Below are 27,562 nucleotides of genomic sequence, written 5' to 3' on the forward strand. Positions count from 1 at the left end.
ATCTCTGATAGCTAGTGATATTGAGCATCTTTTCATGTGTCTCTGGATCCTCTGTATGTCCTCCTTGGAGAAGTGTCTGTTCAAGTCCTTTGTCTATTTTTTAATTGGTTTGCTTGTCTTCTTTGTAATTGATACTATCTCAGCAGACTCCTTAGCACCATGAAAACTTGCTAAGAACCAGTAGCTATTCAAATTATCTTTATTGATGACTTAGATAGCATTGAGTTAATCCAACTTGTACTAGAAGGTGAAGAAAAGTTCCAGCTGAGAAATAATAAAATGAGTAAGGGTTTAAAAATCTACAGATTTCCTTCTTTGATCAAAGATTCCAGCAACCTTACGACCTAAGAGAATGATCTCTAGTTTATGCAAAAAGGTAACAGGAGCTATATTACTTCAAATACCATAAAACTTCTTATTAGGAATAGATATATATTCAGCTTTGAGGAAACATTCCAGTCTTACCAACTGAAAACAGTCTTTTCAATGATGCCTGATCTTTACTGGGTTTTTCTTGATCTACATTCTCTTTTCAGGATGATTGCTGGAATCACCATTTTTTCTGACCTTTCCTGACCTCATTTGGGAGTTGAGTACAAGCTCTCTCCAGTGAAAGGCATGGTTTATTTTTATCAGAGTCCCAAGCTTTAGCCCATAATAACTAGTCACTGATTAATTTAACTGGCCATATTTTATGTACCACTTAGGTCCTACCCTAGAAGCTTGTAGAAATTTTGAAATTGTGTAAATAACATTTTGAATTAATTTTCTCCCCCTGCTGGACACAAAATAATTTACTTCCAAGGAGACAAATTCTCAGGAGGCCAATATCGTGGCTTGGTAGAAAGGGTAGGAGTCCCATCAAACAGCCAAATGACCTTAACCCATCCCCTACAGCATGCTGGGCCTCTTTCTTCATCTGTAGAATGTGGGTTTGAGGTAAGATTTCTGAATCTGAGTTCCTTTCCAGAAATAAAGTGCTCTGATACTTTTTCCAAAACTAAAATTAGATACATGTGCAGTAAACCTAAGTCAGCTTTATGAATTCCAGGTAGCATTGAGTCTAAGGCATTTGTACAGAAGAGAGGATCATTTTTTTTTAAACAGAAGTTTAGTTCACTAAATAGAGCTTTCAAAAAGAGCAATGTTCTTTGGTGGGGAACTGAGTTCAGAAATAAAATATAGATTCATTATTAAACTTTAAATGAAACTTTTTATGACATATTATATATATATATATATATATATATATATATATATATATATATATATACACACACACACACACACACACACACAAGTCAGTGAATTTCAGGGACTGAACACACCCATGTAACAGAAGCCCCCTTGTGCCCCCTCCTAATTATTACATCTTCTTCCCCCTTCCAAGGACAACTACTCTTCTGAGTTTTTATTCCGTAGATTAGTTTTGCATGCTTTTTGTTCCTCAGATGAATGGAACCATGTACAATATGCATTTTTTTATATTTCACCCCTTTATCTAACATTATATTTCTGAGATTCATCAGTCTTTTGTGTAGCTGTAACAAACATTTAAATTTTCCTCCAGGGAGATGTTGCTACATTTTTGCATACTATATTAGCATTCTCTTTTGAGTGACTCATTTGGGAGGGTCAATAATATGCAATTATGAATAGAGAGAGGATAAAAGCACTGAAGAGGAGCGATAAACCAGAGGCAATTTACAATATATCAATGTAGTATAATTATATATATATATATATATATATATATATATATATATATATACACACACACACTACACACACACACACACACACAGTTTATTGATTTTAAAAATGTAAGCCCTCTTTGGAAGAAGGATTCAACTTCTGGTCTAAAACCAGGAACGAATCACCCCTTGGTACTGGTGATGGCTACTGAATTACAAGATTCTTAAAAATTGCCAGCTTTTTTCTGTGACTGAGAAATTGTGGTTTATCCCCATCTTTCCATGATCTCATCCCTGTAACCCATTATTTGACTGAAAGAGGGGAGAGTGCAGCTAGCATTTATAATGCCTTCATGGTACCAGCCACTGTGTGAGGTCTCATTTACTCAACACAGCAACACTATCCAGGTAGGCTGGTGCTCTCATCACAATTTGCCAAATGGGGAATCTTATCCATTGAACGCACCCTCTCCAATGTCACTCAGACATACTGTGGCTAGGACCTATGAACTCATCTCTTTAGTTCTCACCACTACACAAACACTCTGTCTTAGGTTGGCAGAAGTTGCAGTGGTGGTGAGGTTCATGGGTGCTCTGTGGTTAGGAGGTCTATCAACTGAGAGCACAGACCCTGGTCTGTCGCAGCCACTTCACCTGGGGCCTTACAGAGGAAGCCTACTCATTGGGCTCTCATTACTCCCCAGCTATGAGAAGAACAGACACAGTGTTAGCATGTGTAATTCTAATTCTGTGTGCTGATCTCCCCCAAAATCCTGTCCCACCTCCACCACAGGTGTCTCATCTAGTTAACTCCTATTCAACCCTCACATCTCATCTGACATATGTTGGCCTTCAATAAATATGTGTTGGATGAGTGAATAAATTAATGGTAAATGAGGTTTTAAAATTTGGTTCTGATATAAATTTTGCTTTTTAAAAAATGTTGACTCTGCCTTCCTGACTACTAAAAATGCAAGCAATGATAATAAACTAAACATATAATTAAGAGTAAATGCAGTGTACCCATCCTTATAAAATAAGACATAAACAAGAGTAGATTATTTATAAGATTCTGTCACCCCCTTCTGATTCTTAGCAGTTTTAAACTAGCTTAGTGGTAATAATTATATATACAGTATTTTTAGTTTCTTCTTGATATTTTGCATATGTTGATGATTTCCTTAAATCCACATAGGTGACCTTGCTTGTCATTTTTTAAAAGATTTTATTTATTTATTTTTAGAGAAGAAAAGAAGGAGAGAAGGAGAGAAATATCAATGTGTGGTTGCCTCTTGTGAGTCCCCTGCTGGGAACTGGCCTGCAACCCAGGCATGTGCCCTAACTGGGAATCGAACCACAATCATGTGGTTTGCAGGCCCGCGCTCAATCCACTGAGCTACACCAGCCAGGGCAACATTTTTAACATAACATAATATCCCAATGAGTGGTCCTCCTATAATAAACATGGGTTTTGCTTTTTGTAGCCAGTGCCCACCTGTTATTGCCAATTCTCTCCAACTACAGTGATTTAAAGGAAGTAGGATTGCAGTTTACCTTGATTGAGGAACTGACCTTTTGGGTATTGCTGTATTGTGATTATGGCAAGCTGTGATGATGTTTTCCTCTTATTTTATTCTAGGATGTTTTTCTCTGGTGGGCAGTGTGGCCATGTTGGCAAAACTGAAGAACATTTACTGATGTTGAAGATATTCCTTGTCATTTGTCTTCATGTCATTCTGGTTACATCCCTGGAAGGTAAGGTGCCTGTTTTCCTTCATTGTGTGTATGTGTATGTGTGTATTCATTTAGGAATTTCTTACTGTGGTAAAATAGACATAACATAAAACTTGCCATTTTAAGAATTGTTAAGTGTACAATTTACTGGCATTAAATATATTCGCAATTTTGTGCTACCATCACCACTGTTAATTTCCAGAACATTTTCATCATTTCAAATAGAAATTCTGTCCCCATTGAACAACTTCCCAATTCCCAACTCCCTCATGTCCCTGATAACCTCTATTCTTTCTGTTGCTATGAATTTGCCATATAAGTGGAATCATATATTTTATCTTTAATGTCTCACTTCTTTCACTTAGTATAATGTTTCTGAGGTTCATCCATATTATAGCATGTATCAAAATTTCATTCCTTTTTTAAGGCTGCATAATACTCCACATTTTATTTATCCATTCATTGTCCATGGAAATTTGGGTTATTTCTATCTTTTGGCTATGGTAAATAATGCCTTGAACACTGGTGTACTAGTATCTGTTTGAGTCTCTGCTTTCAGATTTTGTGGGTATATATACCTAGCAGTGGAATTGCTGGGTCATATGGTAGTTCTGTGTATTACTTTTTGAGGATCTGCCAAAGTGTTTCCCACAGTGGCTTTACCATGTTACATTCCTACCAGCAAGGCACAAGGATTCCAGGTCTCCATATCTTTTCCATCACTTGTTATATTTTCTGTTGCTTTGATAATGGGTGTGAAATGGCATTTCATTGTGGTTTTGACTTGCATTTCCTTAATGATTAGTGATATTGAGTATCCTTCATGTGTTTATTAGTCACTTGCATATCTTCTTTGCAAAAATATCTTTAACTCTTTGGCCCATTTTTGAATTGGGTTGTTGGGTTTTTGTTGTTGTTGAATTTTAGTTCTTTATGTACTCTGGATATTAATCCTTTATCAGATATATGATTTGCAAATGCTTTCTCCTATTCTGTGGGTTGTCTTTCACCCTCTTAACAGTATCCTTTCATGCACAATAGTTTTGAACTTTGATAAATCTCAATTGATCTATTTTTATTTTTGTTGCCTGTGCTTTTGCTGTCATATCTAAGTAATCACTGTCAAATCCAATGTCATGAATATTTTACCTTATATTTTCTTCTAAGAGTTTTATAGTTTTAGTTCTTATGTTTAGGTCCTTTCGTCAATTTTGAGTTCATTTTTGTATATGGCGTAAGGTGAGGGTCCAACTTCATTCTTTGGCATGTGTATATCTACTTTTCCCAGCACCATTTGTTGAAAAGACTGATTTCCCCACCAAGTGGCATTGGAAGCTTTGTCAAAAACCAAATTTCTGTATATGTGAGGGTCTATTTCAAATATGTGAGGTGTTTATTTGTTTTTAAAAGTATGAACTTGAAGACATTTCTGCATGGGAATTTAGGGGAGACAGAGAATCAGCCAAATGAAGTAGCATGATTATCAGAAAGGAGGATCTTTAGAAGCTTATGAAAGCAGGAGAAAGGGCTTCTTCTCTTCTTCAGAGAAGAAGGCAGTAAAAAGGCTAGAAATCTTGGGGGTGCAGTATCTATGGGTACAACTACCAAAATAATACAGTGCTATGCAAATGTAAAGAATGTTCCTTAAGAATGTTATTTAAAAAGACATTATTAAGGACAGACAGAGAAATACCTTTCTTATTCAGAAGAGTAGAAGGACCAAGCAAATATCTACTAGGAACAAATAACAATAACGTAGACAACATATATACACAACACACATACATGAACACAAAATCCATGGAAAACATCCCAACATATTAAAACACAATAAACAGTCCTTCAAAAAGAAGGCACTGGGGCATTTTGTCAAGAGGCTACAATACTTTACAAAAAAAAAAAGAGCTTAATGTAAACTGACCACTCACAATGTGCCAGTGCTTTACATTCACTCTCTTAAGCTTCTCAACCAAACCTATGAAAAGGAGATCACAATTCTTAGATCAAGAAACTGAAGCTTGGAGAAATAACTTGCTTAAAGAAGTGGCTGGACTGGGATTTGTACTGAGCTCTGAATTTTGTACTCTAAACCATAAAATCAGAGGTCTCAAACTTGAATTTGCATCAGAAACATCTGGAGGGCTTGTTAAAATACAGATTTCTGGATTCTTTCTCCAGAGTTTCTGATTCAGTAGGGCTGGGGTAGGGCCTAAGAACTGACATTTCTAACAAGCGCCTAGGTAATATTGATGTGACTGGTTCAGAGAGTATACTTTGAGAACCACTGTCTACACAACTGGGAGAAGTAGGGAGAGGAAACTCCTCTAGATATACATCATGGGACATGAATTCTATTGTGGCCATGTAACATTCATGTTAACTATGCCCATACACATCAACTCACTGTGGGATCAGCTGAGAAAAAGTCAAATGTCCCTACAATACTGATGAGTAAATGTCCCCAGAGATACCATTGGTTACAAAGTGGTGGAGCCAGACTAGATACTAGATCTTTGGTCTAACATTTCAGAGCTTTTTCCATCACAAGGGCAGATGAGGAAGGAAAATGGAACACATAAAAAATCATCAAAATGAAAGCTGCTTAGCAGAAATAAGTCTTTTCTAAAAAGTATATTTAAAATGATGAAACAGAGCAGGTGGCTCTGAAACAAACTTTAGTAGGGAAAACTTAGGTGGATGCTTATGGCTGCTGAATGTATTTCTTGCTCTGACTCTCATATGAATTGATTTCTGAAAGCAGTGGTTCCCAATGTGTGGCTCCAGGCAAGTAGCATCTGAATCACCTGGGAGCTTTTAGAAGTGCAGATTGTCAGACCCACTGTAGACCTGCTGAATTGGAAACTCTGAGGGTGGGGCCCAGCAGTCTATGTTTTAATCAGTGTTCCAGGTGATGCTGATGCATGTTCAAAGTATAGAACCACTGTCATAAATAATTGGTTAAAACATTATTGTTGACAGCCTGATATAGTACAAAGGTGGTAAGATCTAGGGTTAGAGCCCTCCCTATGCCTGTCACCTGCTATTTGCATAATCTTGATTTGCCACTATACCAACAGGGACCACTATTTCCTCATCTTCAAAATGTGGGCAATCATGAGCTCCCCCAATGGGCTCTTGTAAGGCTCAATATACGAGGCCTGTCCAGAATGTATCCAGCCATATAATATGCAAAACAGAGACCTTTATTGAAGAAGATACAAGATTGAATGGTCAGTTGTGTGGTAATGAGGGCCTGTTATGTGCCCAGCAGAGAACATCATCTCTGACTCCAGGGAATTTACATGCCAGTTGAAGGGACATGACTATGACACATGAGAACAATATGAAGTATAATTAAGTCATAAAATGTGAGTCAGTGCTATTAGGGTTCCAGCATATGGCCTTTGGCCAAATCTTTGGATTGGTCCAGTTAAATGTTAAGCCGCCAGTAGCAGATGCTATTAGTGCCCTGTCCATATTCCCTGGCCCACTCCAGAGGTCACCTACAGACAGATCCTGTGTATGATGATGGCTCCCATGTCTTTCTGACTGAGAATGAGCTGTGCCCATAGGACCATGCTTTGCCGGTGCATGGCAGAAGCCAGAAGGGTCAGGCAGCTTAATATCCCACAACAGTGAGAGACGGGAGCTGGTGTTTACCTATGCCAGCTTCCTCATCCCTTGGTGCGGCAAGTTGTGGTGTGCCTTAGTGGCCCATAGTAGTAATGTGCTCATTAATGTACCCATTACTGACTTGACTCCCTTCCCTATCTCACTTCCCTACTCCCTCCCTCTGCTTTGTGGAGTCATCCCAGTTTGGAAATGAACTCATCTTCCAAGGCCCCACCAACTATAAATACCTCTATAAAACCTGCCCTGACCTCTTCAGAAGAATTAAATCTCTCTCCCCAGGGCTCTTTTTTCTTTTTACCCATTTCTTTTTATACTTGTCTCTTTGTATCATGTCCATTATGTACTTCCTTCACATCATGAGTCCTTTCAGTGCACTGTCAGTGCCAGGTGAGAAGGGAGAATGGAGGTTTAGTGAGGCAGGTGGGAAACCATTGGGAGGAAAACTAATGAGCATGGAAGGCCTTTTAGGTACTTTATGTATATCATCTCAGTTAAGCTTCACAAAAACTGTTCATGGTGGATATTTTTAGTCTCAGTTTGCTGATGAAGAAATTGAGCGTTAAAGAGATGAGGTCATTTGCCCAGAGTCACACAGCTGGGAGGATACCCTGTTAGAATTTATAGACTACTGTTCATACTATACCACACTACTCAGTGTCTGAAGATTGAATGAATGTGTCACTGAGGCATGAGGAGAAGATGGAGAGGGAGCCTAAGGTAAGCTGCCAGAGAGCAGCTATTCCCCCTGGCTCTGGGGAATCTGGACTGCAAATTCAGTAGCTTCACCCTGGAAGCCTGAGAGATGACTCAGTAGCTCTTGACAGCAAGGAGAGGTAGGTCTGACATTCTTACTAGGATACTGATCAACAGAATCCTTAGACCTTAACACTTCCAGTTATATGATTTGGCAATGTTTGAAGGAGTCCTTTCTGATTTATCAGAAGCCCAAATGGGCAGGTAACTATACTTATATCTAGCCTGTAGCTCTCCCAGGCCATACCAATATACCCATGCCTTTTTTCCTTTCCTTTTCTTTCTTTAAAAAAATCTTCAAAGGAGGTCTTCTTTTAGGTACAGCTATTTTCCAGAGGGTAAGATGACATAATAATAGTGGAAGATGGTTATAATTTCATTCTTGCAGAGTTATCTTCCCCATTTGGAAACAATAACATATTTGAGCCAGTTTGGTGATCTCATGAGCTATAATTCCCAACATAATCTTGCTCTGGGCTAGGCCTACATCTGTGCTGCAGGCATTTCCAGTACTAGATGTGTCTGTAATTCCCCTTCTCCAAAGCCCCACTTTCTTGTTTCCTCTTACCCTCTCATGTTTTGTCCATCCAAGTCTTGGTTATTCTTTGTGCAGCACATTAGAGCTGTAGGAGGTAGAGTGTATGCTCGTGAAAGGCAGAACACCTGCCTTTTAAAAACACTTGTTTTCCGATTACAGTGGGCATACAGTATTAAATTAGGTTTAGGTCTACACTATAGTGATTAGACATTTCTATACCTTAGGAAGTGATTCCCCCAATATTTCCAGTACCCACCTGGCACCATACATAGTTATTACAATATTATTGACTACATACTCTATGCTGTACTTTACATCCCCACAACTATTTTTACAACTGGCAACTTGTATTTCTTAATCCCTTTTACCTTTTTCACCCACATTCCCAATCCACTTTTCATTTGGCATCAGGGTGCCTGTCTTGTTTGACTTTGTCCTCCAATACTAAAAACCAGTGCTGGTCCCTTTCTCTCTCAATTCTATATCTGTAAAGATGAAATCATAAACACCATGGCATTGGTCTGATCCTCAGCCAATCTCACAACCACTCCTCCTCAAACCCCACTCCCCACACATAGGCATGAGGCCAATTCTGTTGGGTCCTGACCCTTTTTGCCTGGCAGGTAGAAGTGGTGACAAGGAATGATAGAGATTCTAGATAGGTTGAGGAGGGAACAGAAAACAGAGGACATGGCGTCCCACTTTCCACTTAAAACTGGTGAGAACTCACAGGGGCCTGTACATCAACACAGGGCAATGGTAGAGATGAGAAATAGTGGCAGTGTGTTTAGCCAAAAAGAAGGAAGGAGATGGTATTCTCTCTAAATCTTTTTCATCTCTTGTGTGGCAGGGTAGGGATTCTAAATTGTCCTCATGCCCCCTGATGGCTAGATGAGAGCCAGGGGCAGGGACAGAGCTGCAAAGATGATACTGTGGACAACTTAGACCAGGGACCAGATACAGGACGTGATAGACAGTAGTGAAAGTTTACACCTAGGTCAATAAGAAAGGGATCCCAGGCCGTGGTAGAATTCTAAGAGAGTAGACCATGGGGTCCATTGGGCACAGCCTTTGGTAGTGAATATCCAGGGACCCTGAAGGGTGAGGGAGATCTCTGGAGAGGCCATTGAGAATCCAGGGATCAGCACAGCAGGAGCTCATAGATTCAGGCCCCTTCTCTATGTTGTCAGAAGGACACTAGCACCCCATTCCCAACCTGGAAGCCAGAATGACTACCAGAACGAAGAGGAGGGAAAACAGAGATTATGCATTTATCCAGAAGACATTGCTAAAGACCACTTTAGAACAAAAGAGTGAGCTACCTTAAATCATTGGGTTTAACCCAATGGGTTAAACCACTGGGTTTAATCATTTCCTATAACTCTGGAATTGGAGGCTCCAAAATAAGATGGAGCCAACGTAGATATCCAAGGAAGCTCAGGGATTTTTTTTACTTATTTGTTTATTGTTGCTATTGTTTGTACATCTAAATTATGTTTATAAGCTTTAAAACAACTCTAGCCCTGGCTGGTGTGGTTCAGTGGATTAAGCACTGACCTGTGAACAACAGGGTCACTGGTTTGATTCCCAGTCAGGATATATGCCTGGGTGTGGGCCAGGTCCCCATTAGGGGACACGTGAGAGGCAACCATGCACTGATGTTTCTCTTCCTCTCTTTCTCCCTCCCTTCCCCTCTAAAAATAAATAAATAAAATATTTAAGAAAATTTTAAACCAACTCTAAAGTGAACACATATTAAACACACAATATGTCAGGACACTCTGTGAGGAACTGTTGAAGGTCATCATCATATCTTGAATTCTGCTCCTCTTCCTGGTTTATCTTTTCAGGTATAAACGAAATACCTAGTCAGGTCCTTGAGAGTAAAGATGACATCTTTTTCATCTCTGTATTCTCCACAGTAAGTGCTCAATAAAGCAGACTTCTCCCCTCAGCTTATATCACTAGCATTATCCACATCTGAACCCAATGAGTTCTGACATAACATATATTACTCCTCTGCATATAACATTTGCATAGACTACAGGGAAGTGGCTGTACATTGGCTAGAATTATCCTTGAAGAATGTGTTTCTCCTCCTCCATATGATAAAAAGGGCTCAGATGATTGCCCATTAAGATTTCTGACACTGACTTTCTGTGAGTTTAGTTACCCAGTAAGGACAGTTTTCAGATTCCTAATTTTGTTCAGAGATACCAGGGATCCTTGGGGTCTGCTCTGAACTCTGAACCAGTCATCTTTGCAATGCCATTTTAAGGCTGCTCTCCATTCAATTCCTAATGTGAAATTGGAAACAATTAATAAGTCATATTTTTTCAAACTACATTTTTTTATGCGAGGCAATTTCAAAGGCTCCTAAAGTTACCATGAAGCCAATGAATCTTTTAACTTCTAAGTTGATAAAAGCTCCAGAAGTGGCTTTTTCTAGCTAGTAAGTCTCCCAGTTGCCAGTTATTGTTGCCTTGGTCTTTAAGAAAAAGTCCCAGTGTCTCTTATTAGGATCCAGTAGCAATAGCTCATAGTACTGAACATTAACCAGAGCAGCAGCAGAAGCAGCAGCAGCAGCAGCAGCAGCAGCAGCTCAACCAGACATTTCTACAGGTCTTCCTGATTTACAAAACGCCTTGTTACACATCACACCATATCCCTTTGAGATAGGCAGAGAAGTCTGTATTATCCTCACTTTGTTGGTGAGAAGACTGAAGTTAAAATAGTGTAGTAACTTTCTAGGTTACCTAGCAAGAAGTAGTACCAAGATCCTGGAAGCTGCTCTCCAAAACTCTCTCCTCTACACCAGCCTGCCCAAAGTGCTTGTGTTTAGCCAAGACCTTTAACGATGGTGAATTTAACCATAGAAATGTCCTTCTAGACCAGGCATTGGCAAGCCTTTTCTGTAAAGAACCAAATAATAAATATTTTTGGTTTTGTGGGCCATATGGTCTCTGTGACAACCACTCTGCCAGCATAGCTTGAAAGCAGCCATAGGCAATATGCAAACACATAGGAATGGCTTTGCACCAATAAAACTTTATTTACAGTTGTGTTTATTTATTTAAACACAGTTGGTGGGCTGGATTTGGCCCATAGTTACAGTTTACAGACTCCTGATCTAGCTAGAGCAAAGGTGGTGCAGCACATACTGCTGATCATTTATGTGACAACCATTCCTTGATTTGTTTCTTGCCGGCTAAGCTCTGGCTTCATCAAAGGGTGCTCACCCCTTCCCACACGACTCAGGAATAAATCCTGATTATTCTAAGCCAACTGTGAGAATGCTGTTCCTTGCCAGTGTTCGATATAGGAGTGGGCACATGATCCACTTTTGACTAACAGAACAAGTGAGAAAATCTGATGGAAGACTTCTAAGAAAAATTCCTCATTCTTATCATGAGTATAAGGAAAAACAGTTCCTCTTCTTCCTTGGTCTCATTAGTTAGATTTCAAGTGCACAACAGTCACATGAGGCCAGTGGCTATCATATTTGACAGTGCACATGTAGAATATTTTCATCACTGAAGAAAGTTTTATTGGAAAATGCTATATCTGGACAATTTTGTGTCTGGATTTGATGCCTTCAATGGTGGTAGCTATCTTAAAAACATTAAGAGGAGCTAGCAAGTGCAAGCAGAAAATGGAAATAACCTGAGTTTTGAAGAGGTAGAGTCTCTCAATTAATGGTATTCTGAGGATGAAAGAACAGAAGGATGGAAAAGACCTGGGTCCTCATTGCTATCCCTGAGCTGTGGGAGCAACCTTAGAACTGACTGCTTTTGGATTTCTCATTAAGTGGGATAAATATAATGTCTTTAATGTTTATGGTACCTTCACAGTATGGTATATAACTCTGACTGTAACAAGGTCATTATGCTTCAGTTTCCTTATCTCTCATAATTATATGCAGATTAAATGAGTTCATGTGTGTAAAACAGATGTGTGTAATGCATCTGAGACATTGTAAACATTGAGGAAATACCAGAGATTATCACTAAAGGCCATCACTGTCTAATATAAATTTTTGCAATAATGGTAGTGCTCGATATCTCTACTTCCCAATACAGTAGCCACCAACCACATGTAACTATTGATCAACTGAAAGGTGACTAAGGGACTGAATTTTAAATTTTATTTAACTTTAATTAATTTAAGTTTAAATAGCCACCTGTGGCTAGTAGCTGCTATATCGATCAATGCAGCTATAGACTATTTGTTCTAATTACTTCAGAACTTTTTTATTTGATACTATATTTAACTTTAATTAATTTAAGTTTAAATAGCCACCTGTGGCTAGTAGCTGCTGTATTGATCAATGCAGCTATGGACTATTTGTTCTAATTACTTCGGAACTTTTCTATTTGATACTATATAAGTCAGGGTTCAATTACAGGAGAATCGCTAGGGCTATGCACACACACAAGATCTGTCAAAGGGATGTGATCTTACACAACCCTGGAAGCTGGCTAGGCAGTCTCTGTAAAGCTGTTGTCTTCATATCTGATGCTAGAACTGACATCTATGAAAGGCAGGCAGTAGGGAAGGGAGGATGAATATAAGATGGGGAGAGCAAGAACAACCTGGAAACCACAAGCATGAGTTGTAGCCACAAAACACACTGGAACCCATGTCAATTTTTGTTGCCTGTGATCTTGGTGGTATGGATGTCTGCAGAAGCTGAGCCCTTCAGCACAAAATTAAATATATACTTGGCCTAGGAGTCAGAGAAGTCAAAAGAGGTCTGAGGGGAAGGCTGGCAGCTCCCTCATATTAATAATGTGTGACACTTAATAATTGCCAACATGTGGGAGCTATAAAATGGCTGCTACTCCACTTCTACCCAAATCTCCCACAAGAAACTTTCTTGTGTTCTACACTATCCAGAAACATACAGAAAAGGGGATTCTGGAAAACAGGGCTCAACTTAGCAATGATGGTACATTACAAAGTCATCACACATACTAGAAAGTTAATGAGCTCAATTTAGTATCTGTTAATATCTCTAAATAAAGTATGATACTAACATCTCCCAAGGCTGTATCTAGTTATTTCTGTTCTACAGCTGGCCCAAAGATATTCTGAAGAACTTTGCAACCAGTCAACACTATGTTTTTAAGTTTTTCTTGACATTTTTCTGTGGTTTAGAGTTTTCTCCACATAACCCACATTATCATTATAATCAGAAAAGAAATTAATGTTCATTTTTATAAACCAGCCTATGACCTCTAGGGAGATGGTACACCCAACCAGAGGACAACTTGATTACATCATGATTAACTGTGCTTTCCAGTTTTTCCCTGAAACTTTGCTGAGTCATGGCTTTGTATAAGAACTTAGGAAACATAAGGTATGGTCACCAGGTCTGAAACCATTTGACTTCTGCCTCTTTCCTCAGATGTTCCCAAAGTGATCCCAAGGGCATTTTGAAGATCCCAAAGCCAATTTGAAACAAATAATATAAAGAGGAAGGAAACTGAAGTGAAAGTCTTGCTCAATAGAAGGCAGAAATCATTTTTAGAAAAGTCACTAGGAAAATGAGGAATAGGGAGAGCATCACTGTATTAATTACTGACATGAGCAGTATTTACTGTGTATTCTTCTCAATGCTGTAATAAGAGTTGTACCTATGAAGTGTGTCCTCTTACGATTATCTTTACCCCTATTTTCCAGATAGGATACTAAAGTACTAAATGGGTCATGTAAGTTATCCAAAATTAAATAGTGGCAGATTACAAAAGTTGTACAAAATTAAAAACTGGGGACTTCGCCAAGATGGAGGCATAGGTGGATGTGCCGTGCCTTCTCACACAACCAAGTTTAGAGACAACTAAATATTAGCAACAGAAAACATAGCCAGAACACGGAAAATTGAACTTTTCGGAAGTCCGTTAACAACAAATTCTTCAGCCTGACCGGTAAGGGGCGAAACCAGCGGCTGGTGAAGCGAGATTGCACAGGAGGACTCGGTCAGCCGGACTCAGGCGTGGAATCCAGACGCGCGGAATCCAGGCGCAGGGTTGGACCTAGTGAGCGACCGAGCGAGCCACCAGGCAAGCGACCGCGGGGGAGACAGCGGGGGAGCGGTGCTGCGTGTTGGACCGGGCCCGGCGGGTCCCCTCGGCAAACGGCTGTGGAGGGCGCCGCCATTTCCCCGCTCTGACCCCACCTCCACATACAGCGTCATAACCCAGCGACTCTGAGTGGCCCGGCCCAGGTGAACCACCTAAGACGCTAATCCTCACCCAGCTGTGAGAAATAGCAGAGGGGGTCGCCATTTCCCCGCTCTGACCACGCCCCCACATACAGCATCACAACCCAGCGACCTGGGAGTCCAAGGCTCCGTGCCTCACACTTAAAGGGCGCGAACAGACCAAAAATGGCTCAAGAAGATCTCAAAGTCCCAGAGCCTATAAATCTAAGCGATGAAGAAATAGCAAAACTCTCAGACGCACAGTTTAAAACACTGGTGATCAGGATCCTCACAGAACTGGTTGATTATAGCCACAAATTAGACAAATATATGAAGGCGAAACTAATTGAAATGAATGGAATTGCACAGGAAACCAAGAGCAATGAAAAGGAAACTGGGACTCAAATCAATGGAGTGGACCAGAAGAAAGCAAATAATGGCCAAACAGAAAAGAGTCAAGAAGCAAGAATTCAAAGAAATGAGGAGAGTCTTAGGAACCTCCAGGACATCTTTAAACGCTCCAACATCCAAATTATAGGGGTACCAGAGGGGGGAAAGGCACAGCCACCAGTGGAAAACTTATTTGAACAAATAATAAAGGAGAATTTCCCCCAATCTGGCAAAGGAAATAGACTTCCAGGAAATCCAGGAAGCTCAGAGAGTCCCAAAGAAGTTGGACCCAAGAAGGAACACACCAAGGCACACCATCATTACATTAGCCAAGATTAAAATGAAGGAGAGAATCCTAGAAGCAGCAAGAGCTAAGGGGACAGTCACCTACAAAGGAGTCCCCATCAGACTGTCAGCGGATTTCTCAAAAGAGACCTTACAGGCAAGAAGGGGCTGGAAAGAGGTATTCCAAGTCATGAAATCCAAAGACCTACAGCCAAGATTGCTCTATCCAGCAAAACTTTCATTTAGAATGGAAGGACAGATAAGGTGCTTCTCAGATAAGATCAAATTCAAGGAGTTCATCATCACCAAGCCCTTATTATATGAAATGTTAAAGGGACTTATCTAAGAAAAAAGAAGTTAAAAAAAACATGAACAGTGAAAGGACAACAAACTCACAGTTATTAACAACCACACCTAAAACAAAAGCAAACTAAAAGGACAGCTAGATCAGGAGTGGAAACATAGAAATGAAGATCTCAAGGAGGGTTAGCAACAGGGGAGTGGGAGGAGGAGAAGGGGGGAGAAGGTACAGAAAATAAGTAGCATAGACAGTAGATAGAAAATAGATGGGGGGGGGCAAGAATAGCATGGGAAATATAGAATCTAAAGGAATTGAGACACATGGTCATAAACTAAAGGGGGGGTAATGGTGGGGATGGGGGGATAGGGTGGAGGGGAAGGAAGGGGGGAATAGAACAACTGTAACAGCATAATCAATAAAAAAATTTAAAAAAAATTAAAAACTGGTGGATTTGGAACTGGGCTGTCTGACTTTCTTTCAAAGTCTAGGTTCTTAACCTTCCTACCACACTTCAGGGATTCAGGGCAATGTCACATGGACTGCTGGGGTTCATTAGGCTAACCATTGGCAGACTGACTCCTGCTTCTCCCTCACCCCCACATCCCAGTGACCCCACCCAAAATCCTTTCATCTTACCTTAGAAGTATCTGTTGAACCTCTCTTTTCATACCAGCTTTCCAAGCATGGTTTCAAATTCTTGTTGTGTCTTGCCCAATCTATTGCAGTAGTCTGCTCTGGCCTTCTCATTTCAGGTCATGCTCCTTGTTTATTTCATAGCTATATTAAAAAAATACTGTTCTGTGCCAGGGGCTGGGGGAAAGGAGAATGGGGAAGGGCTGGGGAGAGGGGACAATGGTGAGTCCATTTGGTACTGAGTCCTTATTATAGGCTCTGCACCCCCAGAGAACCCAAGCTAAGATACCAAGGGGTTGCTGCTCAGCTGTGAGCTGGCGAAGAATGGTGTGGTCTAAGGGAGACTAGAAACTCCATATCCTAACTACTAGTGTCCCTACCTCCACCTTTCCAGGTGCTTCTGCACTTATAACTCTACCACTAGAAACTCTTGCTAACTCATAAATTACAGGTGCTTTGGCATGAAAGACCATGTCTACTAACAGCAGAGTCACCCTAGACACTAGTTGAAATCAGGAAGGGACACCCAAGCAAATATTGCTTTTCTTAAACTGTATTTCTTCAGGAGGAAACAGAGATAACCTTAAAGTATGAATTCTCTATGGAGGCAATATCACCCCCATGGGGGTGAAAATTGGTTTTTGGAGACAAAAAAAATCTTATATATTGCAGAGGACTGGGACTAGGATGAGGCGAGTGAAGGATTTAGGGCACAAAATGTTAGGAGATAGCCACTTTTGAGGCTCTGTTTATATGGTTTGTACACACATACATAAAAATATATGTACTCAGATGGCAAAGAGTGTTGTGAGTAAGTGGATGGAAAGGGTCAGGCTAAGGGGGGAAGTGTTGTAATTTTAAATAGAGTAGTCTAGGTCAGCCTCTTAGAGAGGGTGACATTTGAGCAAAATTCAAAGGAAGTTCCAGGACAAATGAAAGGACTCTCGGGAGGGAAAGTGTTCCGGGCAGAGAGAGCAGCAAATGCAAAGGCCCTGAAGTGGGGATATAACTCTTGTGTTGGAGAAACAGCAGGGAGGCCAGTATGGCTGGGTGAGGGGAGGGAAGGGGGAGATGACGTCTGGGTATAGGACCATCTATTTCACAGGAATGTTGGGAGATTGCACAAAGAAGGATGGGTGTAATACCAAGTGCAGTAAGTGTTCAATAAAAGCAGTCTGCCTTCTTCCATCCAGCCTCCTGAAGCACTAAGACACATTTACATATTGGATTGAAATGGTTCCAGAGACAACCAGCATTCAGAAGCACAGAGAACAGAAATTGTCGCTATCATTATCTGCACTGACCTTGACCAGCAGCCTCGATTACTATCTATGTATCTAACTTCAGGGGTACTTGGAAGAGAGGATAATGCCCCAATATCTCCCACCTGTCAGAAATAGTTTATTTCAAGACTCTCATCCTTCCTAAAATATACATCCCTCCTGGTGGAGCAGAGTGGACAGCCAGTAGGTTGGTGGCTTTTCGATTTTTTAGACCACAGCTCAATATAAGAAGTAGCCTAGTGTAGTGTGGAGCTGGAGTGTCTATGCTTAGATCTTAGTTCTGTCCTTTTACTAGTAATCTTGGGCAGGTTACTTGATCTCCCTGTGCACCTCAGCTTCCACCCTTACCTGTACAATGAGGCTAACTTATGTTTTATGGTTGTTATGAGGACCACATGGCTTAATATTTTTGAAGTGCTTGGTCATATCAGTGCTATATAAATGTTTGTTAATTAAAAATATACTCCCTTTTGAGATGCTACTCTTTCCTGAAAAAATGCATATGAATACACAGGGAAATTTGCATTCTATTTCACAGAATTTATGGACACTCCAAATGCATCTCCTATACCCTTGGGAGAGGGGTAGCCCATACATAATCCCCTGAGAGGACCAAGATCAGTTTTGGAGGGTAAAGGACAAGGGGAGGGTGGTACTATGAGAGGGTGGGAGAAGAGCAAGAACCAGGAGCTGGGGGAATCTAGAACACATCTTACCATATTGTTTTGGCCAAGGCCCACCTAGAATTGCCAATCATTTGTACTTTGGGAAGTTCCATCAGCTAGGACCTGAAGTTTTCTTTAGTGATGTCATTATTAATTGTTTAATAAAAATGTTATGTCAGAGTATTTACTAAGTGGTGTGACACAAAATGGTCACAGCTCAAGTAAACATAGTTTGGTTATGCCAAAGTAGAAATCCTTTCATTTGTGTTGTTTGTTATATAATAAAATCTGAAAATATAATTCTTGGAAGAGTGTCTGTTGCCCCAAGCCCTGAAGTGCCAATATAATAACAAAAAATTATTATTTGGGGGGGGTCCCATATAAGCGTGCCTATACAGCATGGTGCCTTGTTTTGAATCATCTCTCTATGGAACAGTAATTCCATCCAGAGAAGAACTGCCATCAGATTACAAGTTTTGGTTGGGTCTAAAATATTCACCCAATTGGCTAGTCATATCCTCTTCAGATCCACTCATAGAAGATTAAGCCTTTATCTTTACCATCCAACTTGGGGGTGAATATGTTAGAGAAGTAAATACTCATTAGTATTACCACAGTCACAGGTTTAAGACAACCAACTAGCTTATATTTTAAGTCTTACACCCCCACAGTATCAAATAGTGGGGAGAAAAACAAAAACTTCAGAAACTCCTACACATGACCTGGGTACAGGTAGTTTGTTTGGGAGGTAATCCTAGGAATCAGGAGTGAGGGAACAGGAAGAAGGCATTAGTAAAAGAAGGAAAGTCAATCAAAGGTACATTATTGAGGTCACTGATAAATTTTTTCATGTTGTATATGATTTGTATTTGAAGGGTCATTTTAGCACATATTTATAAGATCTGTTAAGCAATCCATACACTAATTGGCAGTTATAACTACTACTCCAAACTTCAGATTATAAATAATAGTCATTCAAGAAGTATTCTCAAGTCTTCCCTTCATGGACTGCTTCATTGCTCTCAGATCCATTCCTCATCTTTCCCCTGTTCTACTTTGTATCACAGGAACCTGACCCCTTGCAGTATTTGGATTAAATTCTTGCTCCTGAACTACCAGCTATGGGTTCCTGATTGATAGACTCAATAATGTCATCTGTCAATCCAAAAAAATTTTTGAACATCTACTAGATACAAGGCACTGGACTGAATTTCTGGAGGATAATAAATAAAACATTAAGCACCTTAGCATATAGTTGGAGAAACAAGACATACAGTGGCAAAGTCAAATAACAATGCCTAACAGTGTATGTTCAAATGCCAAGTGAATGGTGTAGTCAGTAAATAAACTTTAAGATACAAAGAGGAGAGAGCCATCTCCATCAGTTTATGCAGCCTGGGCATGCTTTAGAGGGCCAGAGAGTTGACATAAAAGGGCTGTCTTCTAAAACTTCCAATTTTGGAAAAAGGAGAGTTTAAAATTTTGTTTGAAATCTCCTGATTTATAAATGTTGGTAAGTAATTCAAACTTTCAAAAACTTCGGTGTTGATTCCCACTGTGTGGGCAAGATAGAACTTGTCTGGGAGCTGAATTGGGATTGTCAGCCAATGGTGTGCATTTGGTGGATGGCCTACTGCTTTGGGGGAGAAGTCAGAGGAAAAGAATGTTAAGATCCCTTCCAAATAAAAGATTTCAGGGTTGTAATATTTCACTCATGTATGAGGCATTCAAGGCCTGGGGACAGTGAGCATGGGAAAAAGGGACAGAGGAGAGTGAGATTAGAGAATATTCATAAAAATACCCTACATTTATATACTAGTTTATGGTCTGCAGAGTTTGTCATTGGAAGTGGGATAGAATAGAAGCTCAGAGGGTAGGCTCTGATGTCAAACTACCTGGATTCAAATTCCAGCTCTACAGTGAATTGTTGGTAAGGCCTTGAACAAGTCAATAAACCTTGTGCAGCTGCAGTTTCTAAAGCACTAAAGACTGATACTAATAAATTCACATATTTCATAGAGTTGTTTAAATAATAAAATGTTTAAGAAGCTCTTAGAATATTAAGTCTGGATCACAGGAAGCAGTTTTCATTATTAACACATATGCATCATTTGCCTTCAATCCTTGCAACAGCTCCATGCTACAGTGAGAATGCGTGGGATGGTTGACTAGATGTGGAGATGAGAGGTGGGGAATGGGAGGCGTTGGGAGAAATGGCCAGAGAGTGAGCATTTGCTTTGTAGACTCAGCTCTATTGACACTAACTCTGGGTTTGTGATCCTTCACTTAACATCTGTGGGATTTTTCTTCATAAAGAATGGTTCCTTGCAACTCATATTTTTCATAATTTTAAAATACCAGATTTCTGAGTATGGCAGGAATAATAATGGTTCCATGGTACCAAGGTGTCCATGTCCCAGTGCCTGGAACCTGTAAATACGTTCTCTTACATGGCAAAAGGGACTTTTCCGATGTGACTGAAGTTAAAGTTGAGGAGATGGAGAGATTATCATGGATTACCCTGGGTGGCAATATAATCACAAGAGTTCTTAAAATGGAAGATAAAAGCAAAGAGTGAGTCAGAGGGGTGCCTCATAGGGAGGACTCCCCATGCCATCTCACAGTTGCTAGCTCTGAAGGTAAAGGAATGAGGCATGAGCCAAGAAATATGGGTGGCTTCTAGAATTTAGGAAAAGCCCTCAATTTACAGCTAGCGAGAAAATGAAGACCTCGGTCCTACAACCACAGGTACTGAATTCCGTCAAAATCCCCCTAGAAACAAAACACAGATTCTCCATTAGAGCCTCCAGAAAGGAATATAGCCTACTGATACCTTGATTTTACTCTGGTGAAACACCTAGTGGATTTCTGAGACTTACAGAACTCTTAACAACAATTTCCATGGTCTTAAACCACTACGTTTATGGTAATTTGTTAAAGCAGCAACAGGAAACTAATACTGCACCGAAATTTCCAGCCTAAATAATTTGGCTGGTGTTACCAGCTATACTGTCAAATTAAAAAACTGATTAGGTATGAAAATGATAAGGGGTGATGAGTGATAAGTTCTTAGATATATTTAGTTGAAGAGGCAATGACAGTAAGGCATTCACACGGCAGTGATCAGACCACACTTGGCCAAGTGGTATTGGAGTTTGGGAGGTAGTGGCAATAACTTTGAAACAAAGTGTCAGGAAAGAAACTTAGGGACTCCATCTGGGGAGCCAGTTTCTTGAGTTTCCAGTTGCTCTGTTTGGCTTCCATTCTAAGTTTATGCATGCCAAACTCCTGCTATCATAATTGGAATATATGGACTTTGTTTTTTAAAAAATCACTAGGGAGTCATACTGAGTAAATTTTATAGACACATCACAGTAATTTTCTTTATTGACTTAAATTGAGACTTCAATGAATGAATAATGCTTTAAAATTTGGTTTTTGTTGGTTTCCAAAGGAAAATCTGAAAAATTTAACTGTTTTTCCTTTCTTTGTTTATGAATCTTTTTAACAATGGAAATGTTTTGTCTCCTAAGAGTGGCATGAAGCTCAAATATATGACTCATTAGAAGTGACGACCACCTCCTTGGTTGTAACAAATGGGAGGTGAGTTAGGAGAGAGCCCAAGAGAAACAGAGGCTGATGCTCAGGAAAATGTAAGGCCTATGGGGACATCTCTATATTAGACCATGAAGTGTGATGTGGAGCATCATAATGAAAGGCAGAAAAAGTGAATAAAATGTTAGTCACTGAGCAGTTGGGCTCCTAAAAGGAAGAAAAAAATCAAAAGAAAAAAAGGAGGCAAAAACAGTTTTAAAAGCTCTATTTACCAGATCTCTCCCTTCATCTCTGTACCTTACTGCTGGGAGCCCTGTAGGTTCCGTGATGGGAAAGGCCAGCTCTGTCTGTGGGGTGGGCTGGTCTAGCTCCTTGAGCTACATTTTCATCAGGTTTTACCTCTTGATTTTGAGTTCATATGCCTGCCCAACCTGTCTACCCAGAGAGCCAACCAGTTTTATGGGTTTTCCAGGAAACTTTCTTCTCTGCTCTGGCTCTCATGCTTGACTGGTCCATTTCCTCTAACATCTAAGAAAGCAGCGAAGGATTCAGCAATGGAGAAGGTTGGCACCGTTGGTGCCTATGGCAGCCACTATTAGTCTCTGTTGCCCTTCAACATCATTCTCCATCCCTCTTCTCTGGTACTCAACTCTTCGTCAGTGCCTTCATGCTATTCCCTGCCTGTGCCATGTTCCCTCCCCACTGTACTTCACCTGCACACACTGATACTGTCATTCTCAGAATAGCCAATATTGGATGTTGGTTATTCCCAATACTTTTCAACATGGCTCAGTATGGTAGGTCTTTACTACATGATCACAAAAATTCAGCCAATTGGAATTAATTCATACTAAAGTGTGAATGACTGATTTTCCTCTTAGTGCTCCCAAGAGTATTTTATTTTTTATGATAGCCATTAAGCATTGTTTATTATATGCCATACCCTTTATAAAAACATTGTATCTCACAACAGCCTTGTACTATATGTATTATTTTCACTATTTTATACATAGTAAAACTTTTGAGGCTATGCGCATTTATGTTACTCATATCTTACATAATAAAACTTATGTAGACTACACACAAAACCGTATGATTCTTAAGACCATGCTTGTTCTTTCTATTGTAACATTTAAAAGTCCTTAATTATGACAGCATTAAATTAAGGGCAGTCACTGTTGGTGAGAATATATGTGTGAAGTACATGATTATCTTTAAATGGACACAGATTAGCTTTTTACTTACAGCTGAGACTAAAGACCATAAAACAACATACTTACATACCTTACAACTCAAAACTATCTCTAGAGAGTTTTATAATGCAGAAAAAGTGATAATTTTGCCAGATAATTTAACATCAAACTTTTATCAGCTCTGAACATGGACTTTAGCCAGCAGAAGACATAATAATACTGACCAGTATCCTGTTTTCTACTAGCAATCTTCAGTTTTTCCACTAAATAATCAGTGAAACATTTGTATTATGAGAATAACTATGTTTTTTCTTAGATTTTTTCAATTACAGTTTACATTCAATATTATTTTCTATTAGTTTCAGGTGTACAGCATAGTGAAGTATTCCCCCTGATAATTCCAGTACCCACCTGACATGAAACATAATTACTATAGTATTATCGACTATACTTCCTATGCTGTACCTTCTATCTCCATGACTACTTTGTAACTACCAATCTGTACGTTTCAATTCCTTCACCATTCTCACCCAGTCTTCTAACACCCCCTTCCCTCTATCAACGATTAATCTGTTCTCTGTATCTGTTTCTGTTTTGTTCATTTATATTCTTCCTTAACTTCCACATATAAGTGAAATCATATGGTATCTGCCTTATTTCACTGAGCATAATACACTCTGGGTCCATCCACACTGTCACAAATGGTAAGACTTCATCATTTTTTATGGCAAAGTAATATTCCATTATATATGTGTACCACAGCGTTTTCATCCACTTGTCTATTGATGGGTATCTGGGTTAATTCCATATCTTGGATATTATAACTAATGCTGCAATGAACATAGGGGTGCTACGTTCAAATTTATGTTTTGTGTTTCTTCGGATATATACCCAAAAGTGGAATCACTGCGTCATAAGGCAGTTCCATTTTTCATTTTTTGAGGAACAACCATACTGTTTTCCATAGTGGTTTCACCAATCTTCATTCCCACCAACAGTGCACAGGGGTTCCCTTTCCTCTACATCCTTGTTAACACTTACTGTTTGCTGATTTATTAATGATGGCCATTTTGACAGGTGTGAGCTGATATCTCATTGTGGTTTTAATTTGTATTTCTCTGATAATTAGTGACATTGAGCATCTTTTCATATGTCTATTGGCCATCTGTAGGTCCTCTTTGGAGAGTGTCTATTGAGATCCTCCATCCATTTTTTAATTGGATATTTAAAATTTTTTCTTTTTTTAAATATATTTTATCAATTACACTATTGCAGTTGTCCCGTTCCCCCCCCCCCTTATTCCCCTCTGCACTGCACCTCCCCCTTAGTTCATGTCCATGGGTTGTACATAAAAATTCTTTGGCTTCTCCATTTCCTACACTATTCTTAAACTTCCTCTACTTCATACCTACTATTTATGCTTATTCCCTGTACCTTTCCCCCCATTCTCCCCCCTTCCCCTCCCTGCTGATAACCCTCCATGTGATCTCCATTTCTGTGGTTCTGTTCTTGTTCTAGTTGTTTGCTTAGTTCGTTTTAGTTTTTTTTAGGTTTGGTTGTTAATAGTTGTAAGTTTGTTGTCACTTTGTTATTCATAGTTTTTTTATCTTCTTTTCCTTAGATAAGTCCCTTTAACATTTCATATAATAAGGGTTTGGTGATGATGAACTCCTCGAACTTGACCTTATCTGGGATGCACTTTATCTTGCCCTTCCATTCTAACTGATAACTTTGCTGGGTAGAGTCATGACTCTACCCATTTTGGATGGGTAGGTCCTTACCTTTCATGGCTTGGAATATTTCTTTCCAGCCCCTTCTTGCCTGAAAGGTTTCTTTTGATAAATCAGCTGATAGTCTTATAGGAGCTCCTTTATAGGTAACTGTCTCCTTTTCTCTTACTGCTTTTAAAATTCTCTCCTTATCTTCCACCTTGGCTAATGTAATTATGATGTGCCTTCATATGTGCTTCCTTGGGTCCAACTTCTTTGGGACTCTCTCAGCTTCCTGGACTTCCTGGAAGTCTGTTTCCTTTGCCAGATTTGGGAAGTTCTCATTCATTATTTTTTCAAGTAAGTTTTCAATTTCTTGCTCTTCCTCTTCTCTTTCTGGCACCCCTATAATTTGGATGTTGGAACGTTTAAAGTTGTCCTGGAGGTTCCTAAGCCCCTCCTCATTTTTTTGAATTCTTGTTTCTTCATTGTGTTCTGGTTGAATGTTGATTTCTTCCTTCAACTTTAAGCCATTGATTCGAGTCCTAGTTTCCTTCCTGTCACTTTTGGTTCCCTGTACATTTTCCTTTAATTCACTTTTTGTAGCCTTCACTTTGTCCTTTATTTTGCAACCATATTCAACCATTTCTGTGAGCATCCTGATTACCAGTGTTTTGACCTGTACATTTGATAGGCTGGCTATCTCTTTGTTGCTTAGTTGTATTTTTTCTAGAGCTTTGATCTATTCTTTCATTTGGGTCATTGTTTTGGGTTTTTTTTTTGTCTTTTTTTTTGTCTCAGCATGTCTGTTACATAGTAAGGGGCAAAGCCTTAGGCATTCACAAAGGTGGGGTAACCCACATCACTATGTTGTGGTGCTGTATGTAGGGAAGGGGTCCAAAAGAGAACAGTGCTGCTTGCTGGGCTGTTGGCAAGCTTTCAGTCACTTCCTCTGCTATCCCCCAGCACATTGGGCTCTTCTGGTGCTAATTCCTGGGTGGGTGGGTTTCCGTACATTCTAGGACCCTGTGGGTTTCTCCAGAGAACTCTCCTGTGAGGATAGGAGTTTCTTCTGCTGCTGCAACCCCCACAGGATTTTTCAGTGCTAGGTTTTGAGGCTTTATTTTCCTGCTCTGAAACCCTGGGTTGCAGTCTGTCTTGCTCCCCAATTGCTCCTCCTACTTTATCTGCACACAAGTGTGGAACTGCCTGCTGCACCAGCTGCCATCTTGTGGCCAGTCCTCTCTGCCCCAGTGGCTAGTCTCTGCCCTTCCTACCAGTCTGGATGAATGTTTCTTCTTTACCTCCTTGGTTGTCAGACTTCCATATAGATCAATTTTCTGGACTTCTGGTTTTTTTTTATTTTTAAATTTGTTGTTGTCCTTTTGGTTGTGCAAGGAGGCACAATGTATCTACCTACACCTCCATCTTGGCTGGAAGTCCCAATATTCAGATTGTTCAGGGGTTTTTTTGGTGTTAAATAGTATGTATGAGTTCTTTATAAATTTTGGATATTAACCCCTTATTATATATATTATTGGATAATATGCTCTCCCATTCAGTGGGTTGTCTTTTCATTTTGTTGATAGTTTCCTTTGCTGTGCAAAACCTTTTTAGTTTGATGTAGTCCCATTTGTTTATTTTCTCCTTTTGCTCCCCTTGACTGAGGAGATCTATCAGAAAAAAATATTGCTAAGGGAAATGTCCGAGATTTTCTGCCTGTGTTTTCCTCTAAGAATTTTATGGTTTTGAGTCCTGCATTTAAGTCTTTAGTCCATTTTTGGTTTATTCTTGTATAAGGTGGTCTAATTTCATTTTTTGCATGTATCTGTCCAATTTTCCCAATATCATTTATTGAATAGATTGTTTTTAACCTTTTGTATATTCTCGTGTCCTTTGTGAAATGTGAATTGACCATATGGGTGTGGTTTTATTTCTGGGTTCTCTATTCTGTTCCATGATCTATGTATCTGTTTTTATGTCAGTACTATGCTGTTTTGATTACTATGACCTTGTAGTATACTTTGATACCAGGTAGCATGATTTCTCCAACTTTGTTCTTTTTCAAGATTGCTGAGGCTATTTGGGGTCCTTTGTGATCTGATATAAATTTTTGGATTATTTGTTCTAGTTCTTTAAAATATACTATTGGTATTTTGATAGGAATTGCATTGAATCTATAGATTGCTTTGGGTAATATGGACATTTTAATAATGTTAATTCTTCCTATCCATGGCCATGATATATACTTCCATTTATTTTCCCCCCTATCATCCCTCCTTCTATTTATTTGTATCTTCGGTTTCTTTCTTCAGTGTCTTGTAATTTTCCAAGTACAGTAATTTTCTTTTACCTCCTTGGTTAAATTTATTCCTAGGTATTTTATTTCTATATTTTTATGAAATTGTAAATGGGATTGTTTTCTTAGCTTCCCTTTCTGATACTTATTGGTGTATAAAAATGCAATCTATTTCTAGATACTATTTTGTAATTTGCTACTTTACTGAATTTATTTATCAGTTGTAGTAGTTCTTTTTGTGAATTCTTTAGAGTTCTTTCTATACAGTACCATGTGATCTACAAATATAATGACAGTTTTTCTTCTTATTTTCCAATTTGAATACCCTTTGTTGCCTCTTTCTATCTGACTGCTGTGGCTAGAACTTACAGTACTATGTTGAATAAGAGTGGTAAAAGTGGACATCCCTGTCTTGTTCCTGATCTTAAGAGAAATGCTCTTAGTTTTTCCCCATTGAGTAAGATGTTAGCTGTAGGTCTATCATATATGGCTTTTATTATGTTGAGATATGTTTCCTCTATTCACCGTTTGCTGAGAGTTTTAATTGTAAATGGTGGCAGAATTTTGTCTAATACTTTTTATACATCTATTGAAATGATATTATTTTTATCCTTCATTTTGTTTATGTGGTTTATCACATTAATTGATTTGCAGATATTGTGTCAACCTTGCATCACGGTAATAAATTCCACTTA

At 39.3% G+C, this 27,562-nt stretch overlaps 1 protein-coding gene and 1 long non-coding RNA gene across 8 annotated transcripts in view; one reads left to right on the top strand and one right to left on the bottom strand.

Annotated features, from left to right (window-relative positions):
* LOC128625957 (uncharacterized) overlaps window positions 1-27,562 on the bottom strand; it is a 127,376-nt gene that overhangs the window by 45,517 nt on the left and 54,297 nt on the right. The gene's annotated exons all lie outside the window — the stretch shown is intronic.
* The window catches only part of ADGRG2 (adhesion G protein-coupled receptor G2), a 123,599-nt gene that overhangs the window by 45,517 nt on the left and 50,520 nt on the right, over window positions 1-27,562 (top strand). For 5 of the 7 annotated variants that reach the window (XM_037157547.2, XM_037157549.2, XM_037157548.2 and 2 more), the window contains one exon: window positions 3,334-3,449. In XM_037157547.2, the coding sequence (XP_037013442.2) occupies window positions 3,335-3,449 (115 nt within the window). In that variant the 5' untranslated portion in view covers window position 3,334. Of the gene's footprint in view, window positions 1-3,333; window positions 3,450-27,562 lie in introns of those variants that run through there. The other 2 variants (XM_037157553.2, XM_037157552.2) reach the window with 1 other exon arrangement.

This window comes from Artibeus jamaicensis, unplaced genomic scaffold (assembly GCF_021234435.1).
Source record: "Artibeus jamaicensis isolate MK-2021 breed Jamaican fruit bat unplaced genomic scaffold, CSHL_Jam_final scaffold_1283, whole genome shotgun sequence".
Taxonomy (NCBI): Eukaryota; Metazoa; Chordata; class Mammalia; order Chiroptera; family Phyllostomidae; genus Artibeus; species Artibeus jamaicensis.